Source organism: Hyperolius riggenbachi, chromosome 6, assembly GCF_040937935.1.
Source record: "Hyperolius riggenbachi isolate aHypRig1 chromosome 6, aHypRig1.pri, whole genome shotgun sequence".
In the NCBI taxonomy this organism is placed as follows: Eukaryota; Metazoa; Chordata; class Amphibia; order Anura; family Hyperoliidae; genus Hyperolius; species Hyperolius riggenbachi.
Window position 1 is genome coordinate 126,850,221 of NC_090651.1, and position 21,495 is coordinate 126,871,715.

General features: G+C 46.8%; 1 protein-coding gene across 1 annotated transcript in view; it reads right to left on the reverse strand.

Annotated features, from left to right (window-relative positions):
* Positions 1 to 21,495, reverse strand: part of LOC137521090 (calcium-activated chloride channel regulator 1-like) — a 136,439-nt gene that overhangs the window by 77,129 nt on the left and 37,815 nt on the right. Inside the window, exon 7 of the mRNA XM_068239875.1 lies at positions 9,325 to 9,546. Within this exon, the coding sequence (XP_068095976.1) occupies positions 9,325 to 9,546 (222 nt within the window). The remainder of the gene's footprint in view (positions 1 to 9,324; positions 9,547 to 21,495) is intronic.

Consider the following 21,495-nt stretch of genomic DNA (forward strand, 5'->3'; position numbering starts at 1 on the left):
CTCAGTTGACGATCTGACCTCGATAATTGTAAAGGCGAACTTTTGCGGAAGTTCGATTCGCCCCATAATGCTCCATTAGGGTCAACTTTGACCCTCTACATCACAGTCAACCGGCACATTGTAGCCAATCAGGCTACACTCAGTCCTGGAGCCACTCCCCCCTTATATAAGGCAGGCTCCGCCGGCCATTACACTCACTCGTGTGCCTGCAATAGTGAGAGTAGGGCGAGCTGCTTCAGACTGTTTCTCCTAGGGAAAGATTAGTTAGGCTCTTAGCTTGTTAGCTTGCTCCTGGCTGATTATTATTACTAAAATAGCACCCCTCAACAGCTCTTTTGAGAGCTAATGTTCTCCTGATGTGTTTTTTTTTTGTGTGTTGCTCACTGACACTGACATTATACAGCCCTATCTGTTGCAGCTGGACCTTAGTAATTGTTATTACTGTGCCAGCCAGGCCCTGCCCAACTACCTATACTGGGACACCTACCTATGCCTACCTAACTACTGGGGCACCTACTTACCTATACGCGGACACCTACCTATGCCTACCTACCTACCTATACTAGGGGACCTACCTATGCCTACCTACCTATACTGGGACTCCTACCTATGCCTAGCTAACTACTGAGACACCTACCTATGCCTACCTACCTATACTGGGTCTCCTACCTATGCCTAGCTAACTACTGGGACACCTACCTATGCCTATCTACCTATACTGGGACACCTACCTATGCCTACCTACCTATACTGGGACTCCTACCTATGCCTACCTACCTATACTGGGTCTTCTACCTATGCCTAGCTAACTACTGAGGCACCTACCTATGCCTACCTACCTATACTGGGACACCTACCTATGCCTACCTACCTATACTGGGTCTCCTACCTATGCCTAGCTAACTACTGAGGCACTTACCTATGCCTACCTACCTATACTGGGACTCCTACCTATTCCTACCTACCTATAATGGGTCTCCTACCTATGCCTAGCCAACTACTGGGACACCTACCTATGTCTACCTACTTATACTGGGACTCCTACCTATGCCCACCTACATACAAGAAGATAATAAGGTTGTTGCTTCATTGTGGACGGAGCAAATTTGATCAGCTGGACAGTCACTGTTGTTCTATTGTTGAGCTACCACAGCCCGGCGACCATATGGGCTGGAAAACCGCCACGGCCTGCACTCTGGCCATGTTGCGCACCAGTCCAGCACGGCCGTCACTACGCAAACAGCTGTTTGCGGTGCATTACACAGTGAGTTTGGTGTGTCAGTGTGAAGCAGTACACTAATTACACTCCCTGATTGATGTATACACACGCAAGATGTTTTAAAGCACTTTAGGCTGCAATTTAGCATTCAATGTGATTTCTGCCCTTAAAACGCTGCTTTGCGTCAAATCCAGATTTTTCCCTCTGACTTTTGGCATGTATCCCACTCCGCCACCTGGGGGTCCAGGTGTTAGACCCCTTGAAACATGTTTTCCACCACTTTTCTGGCCAGCATGAGTGTTTCCAGTTTTCAAAGTTCGCCTCCCCATTGAAGTCTATTGCGGTTCGCGAAAGTTTGCGTGAACCGAACCTTCGGTGAAAGTTCGCGAATGGGGTTCGCGAACCGAAAATCAGAGGTTCGCGCCATCTCTAATCAGACTTCAGTAATTTTATGAACCGTTGTCTATCATATTTTGAGGTTAGACCGAGATCCTCTGGTTCAGAGTCCCAGAGAATATCTTTGATAAAAAACACTTTTGCAAGGTGACTCTCAGACTTGGGCTTACGGCTTACCACCCGGTCATGAAGCCTTGACTTCTGTAAAAAAAAAAATTCGAAGCCATGGCAGTAATCTATGCTGACCCTGACGTATCATCCACTGCAGCTCGTAAACTCCACGAACTGCGTCAAGGTCGTCACACAGCGGAAGAATATGCCGCTGAGTTTCGATGCTGGTCAGTGTCCTCCACCTGGGGTGAGGCAGCCCTCCTCGATCAATTTTTATTAGGGTTGGCAGATTCTGTGAATGATGCCCTAGTCAGTCACCCTAAACCCAAAACATTGGAAGAGGCCATTATTTTGGCAATTTGCATTGACAGGTGTATCAGATACCGCCGACAGGGTAGATCACATCCACCTGTCACATCTGCTCCACGTGTGGGGGGTGCTACTTCAGCCTCTGGCGGAGAGCCAATGCAGTTGGGGTATATCAAAATTTCTCCTTCTGGAAAACTAAGGAGACGCCATGAGTGTCTTTGTATGTATTGTGGTGAGAAAGGGCATTTTGTTCAAAATTGTTCTGTAAAGAAGCAGGCGGAAAAACTCCTGCGCCCAGGTGTAGTTGGGGAATCTTCCCTGAGCGAGAAGGTTTCTCCCCTTGCAGTAAAAAAATACTACTGCCAGTTAATATTTTTTGGAATAATCAGTCTAGTCCTACGCAGTCCTTTGTTGACTCTGGGGCAGCGGGTAATTTTATCGTTTCTGAGTTTGCTGCGAGTTTGGGAATTCCAGCCTTGCCTTTACAGAATAAGCTCTACGTTACAGCTATTGATGACTCTCCTTTGCAGATTGGGCAGTCCATTGCTATCACACCGGAAGTGTCTTTACAGACTGGAGTGTTGCATTTTGAGAAAATTCAGTTTTTCATTCTCAGGATGCCCTCCAGTCTCTTGGTTTTAGGCCTTTCATGGTTACAAACACACAATCCAAGTACTGTATTGATTGGTGTTCTGGTCAGCTTACTAATTGGTCAATTCAGTGCTCAGAAGGAAGGTCCCACTTCATAATGTTGAAATCTTGTCTGACCAATTACCATGTTATTATGCATCATTCGCTGATGTTTTCTCTCCTCGGTCTGCTTATAAATCACCCCCACACAGATCCTATGACTGCCCCATTGAGTTATTGCCCGGTACTATGCCCTCCCGGGGACATTTATATAGTCTTTCGGGTCCTGACAAGCAGGCTATGAAGGACTATACTAAAGAGAACCTGGAAAAGGGTTTTATTCGTCCATCTACTTCTCCAGCGGACACAGTTTACACAGAGGTGCCAAGCGTTATTTGGACTCCATGCTGTGCATCACTCCTGTTGTTTATTGCCTGATGAAACGGTATTTTTGCCTGCAAAACGCATTGCAACTTGTTATAGGAGTTTGTGAATAAATTGTCTACTACTCTAATCGACAGTACTTTCGTCTGTTTTGGGTTGGCTGGTCCACCACCGCATCCCGAATATTTTAAACGTTTTTAGTGACTTTTATCCTACTGGCGCCTCTGTACATCTCCACATATCAAGATTTCCACCCTTGGTGGAAGGGTGTTACACCCTCTTTTTTCCCTATCCACAGAAAGCGACGTCTTATTCCTGAGTGGGGACAGGCTTGTTCTCCCCACCTGCTCTTCATTGGTTGCCTTGGAGGTAACCCTGGTTTGTAAGTGTATTGACTTACATTTCATATTACCTTTTCCATCATCCAATACATACTACACCATATTGGGCTCTCGGTTTTCTACCCTTTATACTTCTCCAGCCGAAGCAGGTTTCTTTTTTGTAGAAAAAATAGATGGTAGATTACGGCCATGTATAGACTAAAGAAGTTGAAACAAGATCACAGTAAAGAACAGATAACCACTTCCTCTTATTGATGATCTGTGGCTAGGGCAAAAGTTTTCAGTAAGTTAGACCTGAGGGGAGCATATAACTTGATCAGGATTCGACAGGGGGATGAAGGGAAGACGACATTCAACACTCAAGACAGGCACTACGAATACCTCATAATGCCCTTTGGTCTTTGTAATGCCCCAGCCCTCTTCCAGGATTTCGTCAATGATAACTTTAGGGATGTTCTGGGTAAATATGTGGTGGTCTATTTGGATGATATCCTCATTTATTCCAAATCCTTGTCAAAACATAGAGTTCATGTCAAATGGGTCCTTCAGACCCATTGTTTGCTAAATTGGAGAAGTGTATTTTTGAGGTTACTGAGGTGCCATTCTTGGGGTGTGTGATTTCAGACTCTAGTTTGTCTATAGACAAAAAGAAAGTTTTTGGCAGTTTTGGAGTGGCCACAGCTGGGAGACCTCAAGGCACTGCAACGCTTTTTGGGGTTTGCCAATTACTATAGAAAATTTATTAAGAATTTTTCCACACTGGTGGCACCTTTGACAGATCTCACAAAAAAAGGAGCTGATCCTGCTAATTGGCCATCTTCAGCTTGCAAAGCCTTTGACACTTTGAAAGCAGCTTTTTGCTCCGCCCCCATACTGATGCATCCCAATGTAACATTACCCTTCTATGTAGAAGTTGAAGCTTCTGAAGTAGGAGTTGGGGCAGTTCTTTCTCAGTATTCAGGTCAGCCTGAACGTCTACACCTGTGTGCTTTCTTTTCTAAGAAATTTTTGCGAGCAGTGAGTCAGTTAGTTCTGCTGTGATAGATATATATGCAGTGTTTGCAGGGCCGGATTTCTGAGCAGGCCTCCAAGGCCGGTTCTTAGGGCGGGGAATACTTGGGGCGACTGGGGAGCCACTTATCCACCTGTCACCTCTCCTTCATGCAGCCGCCCGCATTGCTTTGCACATTGTTGTGTGTGTGCGCAGCAGGCGGCTAATGCAGAAGCAGCGGATCAGCTGATCAGAGCAGGCAGCGGCAGCATAGGAACAAATGCTGCACGGAAGTCTCACCACGCCGCTGGGGCAGACATAGGACACATGTCAGAAACCCAAGGGCGCAGGCAGAGAAGGAGACAGACCTCTGTGCACAGCAGAACTCATCAGGAAGGCCACAGAAGCTTTGTGTATACACTCCCCCCTCCCTCCTTTGAGTCCCGACACCAAAGCACGGGGGAGAGAGAGAGTGCTGAAGTCACCCGGACTGCACGTGGGGAGAAAGCTGAAGCAAGACACTGTACAGAATAGAGATCAGGAAGGGTACCTTCTGCTGCAGATTGACTTCAAACCTGTGTAAGTACCTGGTCCTCAACTCCCACCAGGAAGCAGCATTAGATGGTGACCCCTTTGTTCCCTACACCCACCATAGAGGCACTACAGCTTCCAGCTTGCTCAGCTATACAGAGGCACTACAGCTCCCAGAATGCCCACCTTAGGCTGCTCCCCTCCATAGAGGCACTACAGCTTCTAGCATGCCCACGTCTATAGAGGCAGTACAGCTCCCAGCATTCCCCATCTCTGTAGAGGCACTATAGCTCCCAGCATTCCCACCTTTACAGAGGCACTACAGCTCCCAGCTTGCCCACCTATACAGAGGCATTACAGCTCCCAGAATGCCCACCTTAGGCTGCTCCCCTCCATAGAGGCACTACAGCTTCTAGCATGCCCACGTCTATAGAGGCAGTACAGCTCCCAGCATTCCCCATCTCTGTAGAGGCACTATAGCTCCCAGCATTCCCACCTTTATAGAGGCACTACAGCTCCCAGCTTGCCCACCTATACAGAGGCATTACAGCTCCCAGAATGCCCACCTATATGGAGGCTGCCCTCCTCCATAGAGGCACTACACTACAACTCCCAGAATGCCCACATATATAGAGGCTTCCCCCCTCCATAGAGGCACTACAGCTCCTAGCATGCCCACGTCTATAGAGACAGTACAGCTCCCAGCATTCCCCATCTCTGTAGAGGCACTATAGCTCCCAGCATGCCCACCTTTATAGAAGCACTACAGATCCCAGAATGCCCACCTATATGGAGGCTGCCCCCTTCCATAGAGGCACTACAGCTCCTAGCATGCCCACGTCTATAGAGGCAGTACAGCTCCCAGCATTCCCCATCTCTGTAGAGGCCCTATAGCTCCCAGCATGCCCACCTTTATAGAAGCACTACAGATCCCAGAATGCCCACCTATATGGAGGCTGCCCCCTTCCATAGAGGCACTACAGCTCCTAGCATGCCCACGTCTATAGAGGCAGTACAGCTCCCAGCATTCCCCATCTCTGTAGAGGCCCTATAGCTCCCAGCATGCCCATCTTTATAGAAGCACTACAGCTCCCAGAATGCCCACCTATATGGACGCTGCCCCCTTCCATAAAGGCACTATAGCTCCCAGCATGCCCACCTCTGTAGAGGCACTATAGCTCCCAGCATGCCTACCTCTGTAGAGGCACTATAGCTCCCAGCATGCCCACATTTATAGAAGCACTACAGCTCCTAGCATGCCCCTCTTCCCTCTGTGTATAGTCGTGCATGACGATACGATACGAGTATTTGCAGCGGAGTGCCCTCATCTGTCCCTCTGACACACTCTTCTGGGTGCCTCCGTCTTCATCCACACAGATGCCTCATCTCCATGACCCAGTGGTACACGAGTATGTACATGCCGCCAGGTCATGGAGATGAGGAATCCACAAGGATGATGCACGCAGACTGAAGGATGAGCATGCCGATTGGACAGGTGAGTGCACCTTGCTGCGAATACTGTGTAGGGGCACCGTGGACCACTATACACATTGGGGGTTAGGGTAGGCAGCCTGCTCTTGGGCCCTGGGGTCACCCCAATACTATAAGGAGGGGAATGGTGGGAGCTGTGATGCCTCTATGGAGAGGTGGAGCATGCTGGGAACTGAAAACTGAAGAAAGGCAAGTTCCGGGCACCAGATGCGTTGCAAATAACACCACTTTAATTCATCCCACCAAACAAATACATAGCACGGCTGGTCTGACAGATGTTTCACAAAAAACTCGCTTCCTTTGCGAAACAGCTGTCAGACCAGCCGTGCTATGTATTTGTTTGGTGGGATGAAATAAAGTGGTGTTATTTGCAACGCATCTGGTGCTCGGAACTTGCCTTTCTTCATGTTTGAGTGGTATCTTCTAACCGGAGGCACAGTGACTTGTTCACCAGGACGCCACCATAGGCTGCCAGGTGCATCTAGTGCCAATTTTTTTCTCTTTAAAAGCTGCATGCTGGGAACTGTTGTGCTTCTATGGAGGGGCAAACTGGAAGCTGTGGCGCTTCTGTAGGTGGGGGGTGCACATGCTGGGGGCTGTTTGCCCCTATGGAAACGGGTCCTGGCTAGCCCTTCAATTGTTACCATCCCCTACCCTGGCTGATTATTTACCCTGAACACCCCTTCAGTTCTGACCGCCCTTCTCTATCTTCTCTATCCTTTCTTACCTCACCCCAGCCTGACTGATCTCTCCTCACCATGACCACCTCTTCAGTTTTAACTGCCCTTCACTTACCTTACACCAACCCTTCTGTCCCTAATGCCTGGTATGCACGATGAGATTTTCTGGCAGATGTACTGTGAAATCAATTATTTCCAACATGTCCAATCTAATTTCCGATCGATTTTCAATAGAAGTAAACAAATAATCGATCAAAAATCATATTGGAAATCAATCCGACAGGAAATCTGCCAGAAAATCTCATTGTGTCTGCCAGGCAATAGTTCTGTCCCTCTGCATGCATACATCTCCTCTAGTTGACCTTCCTCAGTTATAACTGCCTTCTTCCATACACATGCACACACACATACACAGTTGCAGTGCTGGGACCCTTTCTGGTCCAATAGGTTTCTTCAGTGTGCAAGCAGGACAGTGGCCAAGCGTATCTGTACTGGGCATGTGCAAATAAGGTTTGCATATGCTCAGTAAAATGAAATGCTTGTGCATGGAGGAAAAAAAGCAGTACACAAGTGCCTTAGTTCTACTGAGAATGCGCCAACTTTACTTGTACATGCCCAGTATGGACACACTCACCTACAGCCAAGCTCGACCACTGCAGAAACCCATTTGACCAGAGAGGGACCCAGTGCTGAAATGGTGGGGTGTAATATGATTTCTACAGTAGCTTCAGTTAAAGTTTTGTGTTTGCTGGGGGAAAAAAGTTTGTGTGTGTGGTTTGTAAGGATGCTGTTGGGGGGGGGGGGGGGGGGGCGGATGATGACAGCGGGCCTTGCGCGCCAAAAAGTAGAAATCCGGCCCTGAGTGTTTGCAATATATATCTATCCTTAGTAAGTATTGTATTTTGAATTTGTGATCTGACCTCGATAATTGTATATTCTGTGTACACGTTAGCCAGTGTTACACAAGCAATCCTGGGGGCGATCTGACCCCACCAACAGAGAGCTCTGTTGGTGGAGAGAAAATGGGGGTGGAGAGCACTTGTGTGCTGAATTGGACGGCCCTGCAGCAAGGCCTTAAAGCTGTAGTGGCCCAATTAGAAAAAAATGGCCTGGTCACAAGGGGGGTTTAACACCACGGTCCTCAAGAGGTTAAAACCTCCTTCTTAACCTAAACAGTTTTAAAACTATAAATTTCAAAACAATAATTTTCAAAAAACGTAAAATGTATGAATACAAAAGAGAATACATTAAAACACTATAACTTTCTTAGTTTCAAAGCCATAAACATTTCAAAAACTACAATGTTCTAATGTTCTCTAAACGATAAAAATTTCAAAAACTATAACATCCTAAGTTTCAAAATGATATTTATTGGGCACCCAAATTCCTGCTTTCAGTGTCCGATATATCTGCATTAGGGCTCTTTCACATTAGGGCAGATTTTCTGCGTTTCAACGCAAGGGGTAAAGTTTGCGTTACCCAAGGTGAAATGAAAGTCCATAGACTTTCATTTTAGCTTTCACATATAACGCAGCCTTTTTGTGCGTTGCGTTATGACGCACCCAGGCGCAGTTTTTTGGCCGACGCTAGCTTTATGCGTTACAATGTTAGTCAATGTAAAACGCACAGTATGCGCATTTTTAATCCGTTAACGCAGGCAATCAGTCCCAGAATGCAACAGAGGAACAATGTAGAAAGTTGAAAACTAAAAGAAAAAAAAATTACCTGCGTTTTCCTATGTGCTGTAACGCATTGAAAACGAATTAAAAACGCACACTCACTGCAGTGCAACGCATATCAAAACGCATTAAAACGCATACAACAAAACGTATGCTTTGAGCGTTCTCCAACGCAAGCTCTGATGTGAAAGAGCCCTTAGCGCTTATGGTGGCCCCCAATTCATCCATTAGCTGCAGGCACATTGCTTCCTATTAGCAATGAAATATAAGAAATGAAATAGCATTAAAAAAAAATAACTAGGCCTGCAGTACTTGCAAACTTCTAATTAAATTGGCAGCTAACAAGTTAATACAAAAAAATAATTTAAAATATGAATGTATTTTATTGTGTTGTTTTTATTTATTTATATTTGATTATTATTTTTTTATTTATAACTATTTATTTATATATATTTATTTATTGTAATTTATGTTATTGTATATGTTGACTACACTTTCAACACTATTTACAGTATGATTGCATTTTAGACATTTTATTCAATAGTTAGTATTGGTAATATACCTCAATTCCAGCTAAAATTCCTTTACATATATCTGTTCCTCCACCTGCTGTTCTTGGAAGAAGGGATATCAGTTTCTCACGCTCTTCATTACCATTTATTTGCAGCAAGTTTGTTTCAACAGTAGTAGTAAGGGAGAATGTAACAATTCCAACGTAAGATCCTTCTTCAATGATCTGATCAAGAAAGATTTTAGCAGCCTGGTATAATCGCTGAATGCGATTCTGCAAAAAAACAAAAAGTAGTCAAACATTTTAGCACAATGTCTGTAATAAGAAGTGACCTATATGATGCCAGTATGCTATTACTGGATAAATGAAACAGGTTCAGTTTCAGTAACAGGTACCCCTATTTTTTTAAACCTTCATTATTTCTTAAAGAACTACAGACCAAACATTAGGATAGTTTTTTTCTTTTTTTTTTAAATTATGAGATACTGCGTACATTCAAACAAAAGTTTTACTACCCTGCTAGAAGAAGGAGATAGTGTTAGGTGCTGGGAGGGGGGGATAGTGTAAGGCATTGGGGGTAAGAGTTAGGCACTAGTGGGGGAGGATAGTGTTAGGTATTAGAAGGGGATTAGTGTTAAGCATGGGGGGTAGGGGTATTGTTAGGCATTCGGAGGGGTGGTTAGTGTTAGGTAGAGATGGGCCAAAGCATTCGCCGTGAAGATCGCTTATTTGCATTCGCCTCCTCAGTCGCCCCATATACATTATCATTGAGCTAAACTTTGACCCCTTACCTCACAATCAGCAGACACATGGAAGCCAATCAACTAGCACCACCTCCTGTACCCCCCACCTCCCTGAAAAAAAGCAAGGACGCCAGCCATCTTAGACTCATTCTGTGGCTGCTGTCTTAGTGAAAGCAGGGACAGTGTGTTGCTGACAGGGAGAGAGTTAGGTAGTCCTGTGTTCTGTGTCCTCTCAGTGCAGATTATTGCTGCTACCACATTGTCCTCAACAGCTAAGCCCTTCTTAGGGCTGATACATTGTTTTTCTTGCTGTTGCATTGCTCTTCTGTGGCCAGTGTACAGGTTAGTTGTTCTAGGTAGAGAAGGATCCGCAACCAAGCAGAGGTAGAAACGCTGGTATTTTATTCAAAAATTCCACATGACAGATGCCATAAAATCACAAGGTTCAACTGACGCGTGTCGGGCTTACAATCTGCCCTTAGTCATAGTTAAAAGTGAAAAGAGAAGGGAATGGAAGGCAGGGCAGTCCCATGTATGAGAAAGAAGGGGGGTGGGGGGGGAAGGGGGGGACAAAGTTGAGAAGCAAATTCAGCAGTCATAGACTAAATTTAAGTCCCAACGTTTATTGAGACCCTTTGGTGTACGGGTATCCAAAGTATGAATCCAATAGGCTTCTCGCCTCAAAAGTAATTTATGAGTGTCCCCACCTCTTTTGGGACTAACAATACGTTCCACCCCTTGAAATGTGAAAGAAGAGAGATCACGCCCGTGAACGCTCTCAAAGTGCTTGGAAACTGCCATTGAGTCTCCACTAGGACCTTTCGTAAGCCCACAGCGGGCAATTCCATACTTCTTGCTAGTTCTTGTCATCCAAGACACACTATCAATGCAATTCCCACAGGGGAGTTTATTCGGGCAGCCCGTAACTGTTCCAGTCCTGTCGAATTGGAACAGGAACGTGCTTTGGTTGAGAACAGATTGAAACAAAGAGGTTATACTAAGAAACAGTTAGCTTGGGGACGCTCTAAAGCCACAGGGAGATCACGCAGTGAACTATTAACAATTAGGAACCGGGGTGGTGATCGGGATGACAGGGTGACCTTTGTCACGGAATATAGCCTTGAATTCAATAAAATCACCAATATAGTGAAAAAATACCTTCCAGTGCTGAATTCGGATTTTAAATTTAGGGCTATTTTGAGACAGGGCTGTCGCTTCTCTGCCAGACGGGCACGTACTTTGGGGTCTATTCTTTCCCCTAGTTATATCCAATCCACCCTCCCGTCCCACACCCCCACTTGGCTTGCCACAGTGGGATCATACCCGTGTGGGTTCTCAACGTGTAACTACTGCCACTGTCACAAGAAGGGCTCCTTCATCTCCTCCTTTGCGACTGGTAACAATCTCCCTATTAAACAGTATGTCAATTGCGACACGAGGTGCGTTATCTATGTGATTTCTTGCACCTCTTGTCGCTTACAATATGTGGGGTGTACTACTCGCAATTTGAGGGCTCGCATTGCGGAGCATTATTGTGGCACTAACTGGAAAACTTTTAAGAAATAGGCAGTTTCCAAGCACTTTGAGAGCTTTCACGGGCGTGATCTCTCTTCTTTCACATTTCAAGGGGTGGAACGTATTGTTAGTCCCAAAAGAGGTGAGGACACTCATAAAATACTTTTGAGGCGAGAAGCCTATTGGATTCATACTTTGGATACCCGTACACCAAAGGGTCTCAATACACGTTGGGACTTAAATTTAGTCTATGACTGCTGAATTTGCTTCGTAACTTTGTCCCCCCCTTCCCCCCCCCCCCCTTCTTTCTCATACATGGGACTGCCCAGCCTTCCATTCCCTTCTCTTTTCCCTCCTATGCAGATTAGGCCATCATATATGATTCTATAGTTCCAGTGTCCTTTTCTATGGCAACTTTTTTACATTACTTTTTAGTTTTTAGTTTTTCTAATGTTTGCTATTAACTATAGTAGATTATATTTATATATCACATCTTGTATATGCAATGTATCTGTCTTTTCAAGTGATATTTTTTATTACGCACATATTTGTAATGTTCCCTTTAAGACGAGGGCTTGTTGAGGTATAGGGTGGAGTTTTCTCCCCCCACCTACATAAAGCCCTCCTCTTGCAGGTTCACTTTTAACTATGGCTAAGGGCAGATTGTAAGCCCGACACGCGTCAGTTGAACCTTGTGATTTTATGGCATCTGTCATGTGGAATTTTTGAATAAAATACCAGCGTTTCTACCTCTGCTTGGTTGTGGATCCTTCTCTACATACTCAGGGCCGGCCTTTGACCTGAGCGACCGGAGCGATCGCTCAGGGCGCCGGCTTCCAGGGGGCGCTCCTGCCACCTGGCTGCATGTGGCTGCTGCGGCCCCGTCTGGGTCCGTCTCGCTCCGCCCCCTGGTGCCGCTGCTGGGGAGCAAACATGCGGCCGCCGTGATGGAGGGGGGAGCCGCGGGGAGGGCAGCCCGACCTCTCCCTCCCTTCCTCTCCGGGCCGCCCTCCGTGCTCCCCGCCTCCGATGCAGACTCGGCAAGTTATGCACAGAGAACTCACCTCCCTGGTTCCGGCGCCTCTCACTTCCCGCTGTTCGCCTCTTCTACATTAGTTACTGATACACACTAAACTTCCTGCTAAGCAGGAAGTTTAGTGTGCATCAGCGGCTATGTAGAAGAGGCGAACAGCGGGAAGTGAGAGGCGCCGGCGATCGGAACCAGGGAGGTGAGTTCTCTGTGCATAACTTGCCGAGTCTGCATCGGAGGTGGGAGCACGGAGGGCGGCCCGGAGCGGAAGGGAGGGAGAGGTCGGGCTGCCCTCCCCGCGGCTCCACCTCCAGTATGAGGGGTCGGCACCTACCTACCTACCTACTCTAATCTATACTGGGGGCAGCTAACAATCTAACCTATACTGGGGGGCAGCTACCTATCTAATCTATACTGGGGGCAGCTACCTATCTAACCTATACTGGGGGGCACCTACCTATCTAACCTATACTGGAGGGCACCTACCTATCTAATCTATACTGGGGGGGCAGCTACCTATCTATACTGGGGGGCAGCTACCTATCTAATCTATACTGGGGGGCAGCTACCTATCTAACCTATACTTGGGGGGCAACTACCTATCTAACCTATACTGGGGGGGCAGCTACCTATCTATACTGGGGGGCAGCTACCTATCTAATCTATACTGGGGGGCAGCTACCTATCTAACCTATACTGGGGGGCAGCTACCTATCTAATCTATACTGGGGGGCAGCTACCTATCTAACCTATACTGGGGGGCAGCTACCTATCTAATCTATACTGGGGGGCAGCTACCTATCTAACCTATACTGGGGGGCAGCTACCTATCTAATCTATACTGGGGGGCAGCTACCTATCTAACCTATACTGGGGGCAGCTACCTATCTAACCTATACTGGGGGCACCTACCTATCTAATCTATACTGGGGGCAGCTACCTATCTAACCTATACTGGGGGGCAACTACCTATCTAACCTATATTGCGGGTACCTACCTATCTAACCTATACTGGGGGCAGCTACCTATCTAATCTATACTGGGGGCAGATACCTATCTAGCCAATACTGGGGGCACCTACCTATCTAATCTATACTGGGGCAGCTACCTATCTAATCTATACTGGGGGCAGCTACCTATCTAACCTATATTGCGGGTACCTACCTATCTAACCTATACTGGGGCAGTTACCTATCTAACCTATATTGCAGGTACCTACCTATCTAACCTATACACTGGGGGCACCTACCTATCTAACCTGTACTGGGGGCACCTACCTATCTAACCTATAGCTGGGACAAATGCCTACCTAACCTATACTGGGGCAAGTATACTGGCTACCTATACTGTGGGCACCTACCTGGCTAACCTACTGTATACTGGGGGGATCTATAGCTGGCTACCTTTACTGGGTAACCTATGCCTGGCTACCTATACTGGGGGGACTTATAGCTATATGTCAGAATCAGGATGGACGGAGGCGCGCTGAGCCTCAGGCTGCTGCAGAGAAGCATGCAGCATGTCCTGAGTGACGACGAGTCCTTCTCTCCTGCTCCCAGAATCCTGTCACCTACACTGGCACTAAGTCTGCAAACAGTAAGAAGAGAAGACTGACCAGCAAGAAGTAAGGCTCCCCAACCTCCCTACGCTAAAGGGGGGAATATGCTTATGCTGCTAGAGTAGATACACTAAATGGGGGGGGGGGGGGTCGGGGAGGATCTGCTGCCTAAATACACTAAAAGGGATCTGCGACTGCAAGACTAGTAGCCTAAGCCTATATACACTAAAGGAGGGATCTGCCCCCCCCTCCCCCCCATTGTGTGTGTGTGTGTGTGTGTGTGTGTGTGTGTGTGTGTGTGTGCTCACAAGCGAAGAGGATAAATGTGGGGGGGGGCACCAAAATCTGGTTACGCTCAGGGCGCTGTGAAACCTAAGGCCGGCCCTGTACATACTCATGGATTGGCCTGGCTTCCCAGATCCTGCACCCATTGGTTGAACTGGTAGGGGGTTTGAGCGTTTTTGCTCTCCTGGATTTGTTAGTTGTTGTAGCCATGTGTGCTGGTCCTAGTAGAGCACCTACCATAACCCACCTTCACACCACTACTGGCATCTAGTATCCATTGGTCCCTGTGTTAAACCTCAGTGCGGTAGGAAACAGGTCTGCTGGTCCTAGTAGCACACCGACCATAACCCGCCTTCACACCACTACTGGCATCTAGTATCCACTTCTGCCCCTTGTATAAGGCCTCAGTGCAGAATCAGTGTTTTTTTGGTCACTTAACTGTCAATGAACTACCTCAGCCTCACCATAGGGGGTGGAAAACCGTGATCGCCTGCACTCCCACGATTGTGCGCACAAGCATGACGGCCAGTACACACCACTACACAAAGACTGCCACCAAGAGGACTAACATTTATTTCCTGGAGGTGTCAACTACCGTAGTAAAAACAAAGATATGCTCACTTGACATAATCACGAAAGGTCTTTGCAGTTGTTTGTGGACTGCAGTGCGTTAAACGCGGCGTTTCATCTGTCAGTGTGAAGTGGGCGTAACCGTTACACTGCCTGATCCACATGTACACATGCCAGATGTTTAAAGCACTTTATTCCACCAATTTAGGAATGTAATGTGATTTCTGCCCTTTAGCAATTAAAACACGGCTCTGCGTCAACTACTTAATTTTTGGTGGGCATCACAATTGTCTGCTATGACCCAGGAGAGGGGTGCAAACATTTTCCATCGGAGAACAGATGACATTTTAATAAATTCACACTGTTTGCCAAACCACTTAGATTCTTCAAGTTCTTTGCCTTTTCCTACTGAACCTCAGAGAATAAGGCTCAGTGTGGCAAAATCTTAAAACCTGAAACTGGTTTCAGTTTGACTGTTTTTAAATCCTTCCTTCTAAGCATGAAACTCCTGAGTCTACCCTGCTAAGACGCATGTGGTAGCAGCCCTTAACAGCCCTTTCCTGTCTCCAGATTTAGCCAAAACACTTGTATACAGTCAAATTGAGGCCCCTCCAGGTACGCCTTTGTACCCTTAGCTTACTGGCTTCAAGTCTTGCAACAGTTCCATTAACCTTTTGGGGACTAGCTGCTTAATCCCTCTTAAGGACCAGGCGAATTTGCATGACGGGGGGTGCGTTTGGGGGGTCAGGCAGCCGGATCCCCACTTTTGGTAGCTGGGCTGTGTGTCCCCCCGTAGCCAGATGTCCCCACTGTAGCCAGCAGCCTTTACTCACTGTCCAAGCTCCAGCGATGAGCCACAGTGGACCCCTCCGTTCCAGCCGACATCCCCGCTCATACTGCCGCTAAGTTCCGGGTCACAGCTTGATGATGTCATCAAACCGGAACCCGGCAGTGACGTCAGAGCAATCAGTGTTGCTGGCCAGGGCGGAGGGGAGCGCCGATCGCCAGGGGAACGGCAGGAAGGTGAGTAGATCCTCCTCTTTACCCCCCTACAACCGCATCAGTAACAGGGATCACTATGATCCGCCAGCGATCGTAGTGATCACGTGATCAGCAGCCATACGTGATGGCTTCTGGTCACTGAGGGGAGATGTCAGCTGTCATATGACAGCTTAATCTCCCCTCTCAGGTGCACACGATCGCATCAGGAGCGGAAACGGCGGGTGGCGTAAATCCTTCGCTGCATCAGAGTTAGGTGGCCACAAGGGTGGCGTAGGATTTACGCCAGCGGTCCCCAAAAGGTTAAACTAGAATGGCAGGTCACCCAGGGGAAAAGAAAAGAAAACTATAGATCTGTTGATGGGGGTGACTGGTTGCCTTCGTTGGCTGTGGATGCTAGGGAGTAAGACCCCTCGAGTACGGGGCAAAGCAGAAGGCCTGTTTTAATTCACTAAAAGCCACACAGGCTTGAAGAAACCAATTGGCAGGATCTGCCTCTTTTTGGTGAGATCTGTTAAGGAAGTATCATAATGGATTTTTTTTAATACAGTTTCTATAAAAATTGGCAAAACGTAGAAAGTGTAATGACTTCAAATCTCTCGGTTGAGGCAAGTCTAAGACCACTGAGAGCTTTCGATGATCCATAGTCAGACCAGAATTAGAAATAATATACCCTAAAAAAGTAAACATGACGTACATTTTTATACTCGGCGTATCGATTGTTACCTTTTAGTTTTTGCAGTATACATTACATGGATGGCCAATGTGATGGCTAACGATAGTATCCTTCACGGGTTCTGATAGGCCATAATGGAATTGCTCTAGAAGGGCAGAATCATTCCATTTAAGTAGACACTGCCCACATACGGAACTCTGAGGCATAGTTTTCAGCAGGCCACCTAGCCTGATGGAGATCTCTTAACTTCTGAACCACTGTAGTAGAGAGATCAGCATCTAAATAAAGGAACCCCATGGCCTTGAAAAATTTGTCTTCTGAGGAAAGTGTTAGATGTCCCTGGGGTAGGCCAAATGCTCATGTTTGGGGATTCTCTTGTAATAATGAAATGACAAGAGCAATCATCTGGGACTCTGAACCCAAGGCATTAGGCCATACTCAAACAGACATTAGACAACTATTCATGAAGTTATCAAATTGGCTACGATTACTTGAAAACTTTTCAGGAAGGGGTAGCTTAGGCCCTGCATTGGACCCCATTGGTTGAATCGGAGCTGGTGCTGAAGCATTAGCCCTAGGAGTAGTCTGATTGGCCTTGTGGAGCAGTGACCAACAACGTGAGCTGATTCACAGTCCAGTAAGTAGAACTTGATGCTGAAGCATTCCCACAATTTCTTAAAGAGACTCTGTAACAAAAATGTCATCCTTTTTTCTACCATCCTACAAGTTCCTAAACCTATTCTAATGTGCTCTGGCTTACTGTAGCACTATCTACTATCACCGTCTCTGTAATAAATCAGCTTATCTGTCCCCTGTTGGACTTGTCGCCCTGTGTCTGGGAGGCTGCCAACTCTTCAGTGTTGTGGATCTGTGATGCATGCCCCCCTCTAGGCCCCCTCTATGCACACTCCCGTGTGTATGTGTGTGTTATTTACATAAGCCAGCAGCGTCTCTGTTCTCTGATATCAGTGAGAGAAGAGAGCTCGATAACAATCCCCCTCTGTTAGGCTGTGAAAGGAGCTGGCTGACACATACTGAGGAATTACAGACACCGGGCAGAGCTGTCTGCAGGAAGAAACAATCAGCCTGTAACTCTTCAGTGGGTGAGAGCTGCAGGGGAAAGAAACACACAAATGATCTCTTGAGATTCAAAAGGAAGGCTGTATACAGCCTGATTGTGTATGGATGTATTTTCTATGTGTGTACATACTGTACATCAACCTACTTCCTGTTTTGGTGACCATTTTGTTTGTTTATAAACAAACTTTTTAAAACTGTTTTTGACTACTTTTAATGCGGCGGGGAGCGGCGAAATTATGACAGAGGGGAATAGGAGATGTCCCCTAACGCACTGGTATGTTTACTTTTGTGCGATTTTAACAATACAGATTCTTTTTCTCTTTAAGTGGCTTGTGATAATGTGAGGCTTAGAAGATCGCTCACAGTGCTGCTCGGATACCCCAATTGAATTCGGATCCGGATAGCTAGAATTTCGGATCCGATCGGATATTCGAATCCGAACTTTTTGGTATCTGAATAGAATCGGATATCCGGACCCAGTATCCGGGATATCTGAGCGGATTCAGATATCCGGATAGAAAACCGGACGTGGCCTTTAAATTGCTTCTAAAACATTTTTAGGGTAGATGAGGCATGTAGCATCATGTTTTTTTTAAAGGGGAACACTAATTGATTATGTGGGGACTTAAAATCCCTCCCAAAAAACGGCTGTAAATTAACATCAGGACTAGGTTCCAGATAGCGGTCGTGCAGCCCACATTGTGTCCAAAGTCCAACCGCACATCTGGGACATGACAGTTTTCAGTTCAGACAACTCCAAAAAATTACGCAGCAATTGTGTTTTGGGTTAAATATAGGTGGTATCAGCACAGCAGCAGTGGCCTGTGTCACCCTAGCGGTGGGAGCAGCAAAGGCAGTAGGAGCAGGGCAATGCAGCAGCAGCAGGTGTAACGTCTGCCAGGAGCATGCTGGACGTGGCACTTGGCAGTGGCACTTGGCATGTGGCACTTGGCACTTGACACGTGGCACTTGGCATTTGGCACGTGCAACCTGGCACGTGGCACTTGGCACATGCCAAGTGCAACGTGCCAATTGCCACGTGACATGGCACGTGTACGTGGCACGTAGCATTGGTGGTACCACAGCTGTAAAAAAATTGTGAACGAGTCGGCTTAGTTAGTAATAGTTAATCAGGAGGAGCCAGGAGGTTGTGGTGGTGGTGGTAAAGGGTGGTAAGGCAGGCATAGTGATTCCCAGCCACTTCATGTCCTCCTCTTGCCAACAATAGGAAAAGACCCGCCCAACAGGGTCTGGCGGTGGTTTTTCCTTGCACGGGAAGCGATGGAGGGAGCAGAGGAGGCCACTGAGGACTGGCTGCCTGAACAGGCCTCAGTGTCGGCAGGAGTGGCAGAGGGGGTTCTGGTGCTCCAGATTGCTTCAGCCACATGATGTGGGGTACTTGTACTTTATTAAAATCGGGGTTGGACTTTAAAGCAAATAAGCACAGAGTGGCAGTCAGACAGCAGAGGAGAAGACACTAGAGCACACTAACTGTCACACTGGCACTGCTCAGCAGTACAGCAGTTCTGTAGTAAGCTAACACAGTAGTACTACTCTGGCCTGGTCTGTCCTACTGGCCTGGTCGGTGCATAGCACACACACAGATACCTAGCAGCTGCTGCAGCAGGCCTGCAGCACACACTCTGACTGTCACTGAATGAAATCAAGCTAGCTACCTAATAAACAATAGAACAATAGTGTATTGATAGTGAAGGTGTTAATCACTGAACAGCTTTAGGTTTATCACTGTATACAGCACTTGCTAGGCCAGCAGCACTGGAGCATGTCTCTCAGCGAGCAGTCACACAATCAAGGACGAGATTTCTCATCATGGCACCCCTCCTTAATATACAGGGGGGGGGGGGCTGGCCGGGGTTCCCTTCTGTGATTGGTTGCTAGGGCTTAGGCTGGGAGCCCTCTGATTGGTTCAATGATGTCATCTCCTTAGTTATAGTATTCGGATTCGGATATCCGAGATATCTGACCGGATACCCGGGTTGCGGATAAATATTCGCAAAGTGCTATGCGGATTTGCCCCAACTATCCAGAATCCAAATCCGAGTCGGATAGTGGAAAAAGTTTGGATTATCCAGGTAATCCGGATATCCGGAATCCGGATGAGCAGCACTGATCGCTCACTTTCTTTCAGTCCTAATACCCAAATCTCCTTCCCAGTCTTCACCATATTTAAGTGCACAAGGTATCAAGACTGAGGCAGGAAAGGCAAAAGTACCACTAGAACCACCCTAGACAGATACAGGCAGGAACATATAACAGTCCAGGTCAGCAACAGGTGATTAGAATAGCAAGGTACAGAATCTCAAATAATTAGCCAATCCAGTAACAATTCAGGGATTATACATGGTAGATCAGATAACTACAGCACCAAGCATAAGACAATATCAGATCAGGTTAAGTTAGCGTGTAGTGGTGTTAGTGTAGTGTAAGCATATAGATAGGACTGTGCAGTGTTAGGCGTATGGATAAAGATATGATGTGGTAGTGGGATAAGTGTTAGGAGTATAGATAGGGGAATACCGTGGTAGTGGAATTAGTGTTACACATATACAGTAGAAAGGAGTATGCTGTGGGATGGGAGTTAGTGTTAGGTGTATTGATAGAGAATATGATGTAGGAGTCAGATATAGATAAGAGTATGCTGTGGTAGTGGGTCTAGTGATACGCATAGTAGTTAGTGTTAGGCTTATAGATAGGCGTATGCCATGGAAGGGGAGTTAGTGTTAGTCATATAGATAAAGATATGATGTGGGAGTGGGGTAAGTGTTAGGTGTACACGGGCCCCAGGGAAATTCCCAGTCCTGTATAATCCCCGGTCCTGATACCTAACCCTTAACCCTCCCTACTGCACAAACCCTGGTCCTGACACCTAACCCTTCACCACCAAGCGCCCCTCCCCCCCCCCCCCCCCCCCCACTGCCGGGGAAACAAAAAACTGCAATATTTACAAAATATTGCAAGCGCCCAAAGCAGGAAATAAACACCCGGCAAAATCTGTAAATCTTGGTTGCCATCTAGTGTCAAAATTTCTGTGTTGATCCTGTAGTTTTATTGTCCTCTGTTATGTGGAGTTACCAATAAAGAATACCAGCTTTTTCACCCACCTCGTCTGGTTTGCGGATCCTTCTCATTTGCAATTATGGATTGGCATGGCTGACCAGATCCTGCACCAGCTGGTAAGAGTTAAAGGGGGTTTCAGAGCATTTTTAAACTTTATCTTAACTAAAGACAGTGCACTGGACAGTCAGTAGACACACAGAACTGCAACATAACATTAGCAAGAAAACCAATGTACCAGCCCTTCTTGGGTGCTCAGGACGCTGTACTAGCAGCAAGAAACTCCACTGGGGAGACAGAACAGAGGCCTAACTAACACTTTCCCCATTAGCAGCACAGCTCTCCCTAATCTGCTTAGCACAGCAGCCAAATGCAGACTGTAAAATGACTGCCGTGCTGGTGTTTTTATAGGGGGGTTTGGTCCAGTATGGAGTGATAGCTGATTGGCTGCCATGTCATGATGATGTATAGGGGGTGGGTCAAACGCATCATGTTTTCACCTGCCGATGCAAACACAAACACGTGTTCTTCACCGGGAACTGTCCACTGGCAAATAGTTTGGGCCATCTCTAGTAGCAGGGTTAGTGTTAGGCATATAGATTGGAGTATGCCGTGGGATGGGAGTTAAGGTTAAGCTTATAGATAGAGGTATGCTATGAGAGAGAGTTTAGTGTTAGGCATATAGGTAGAA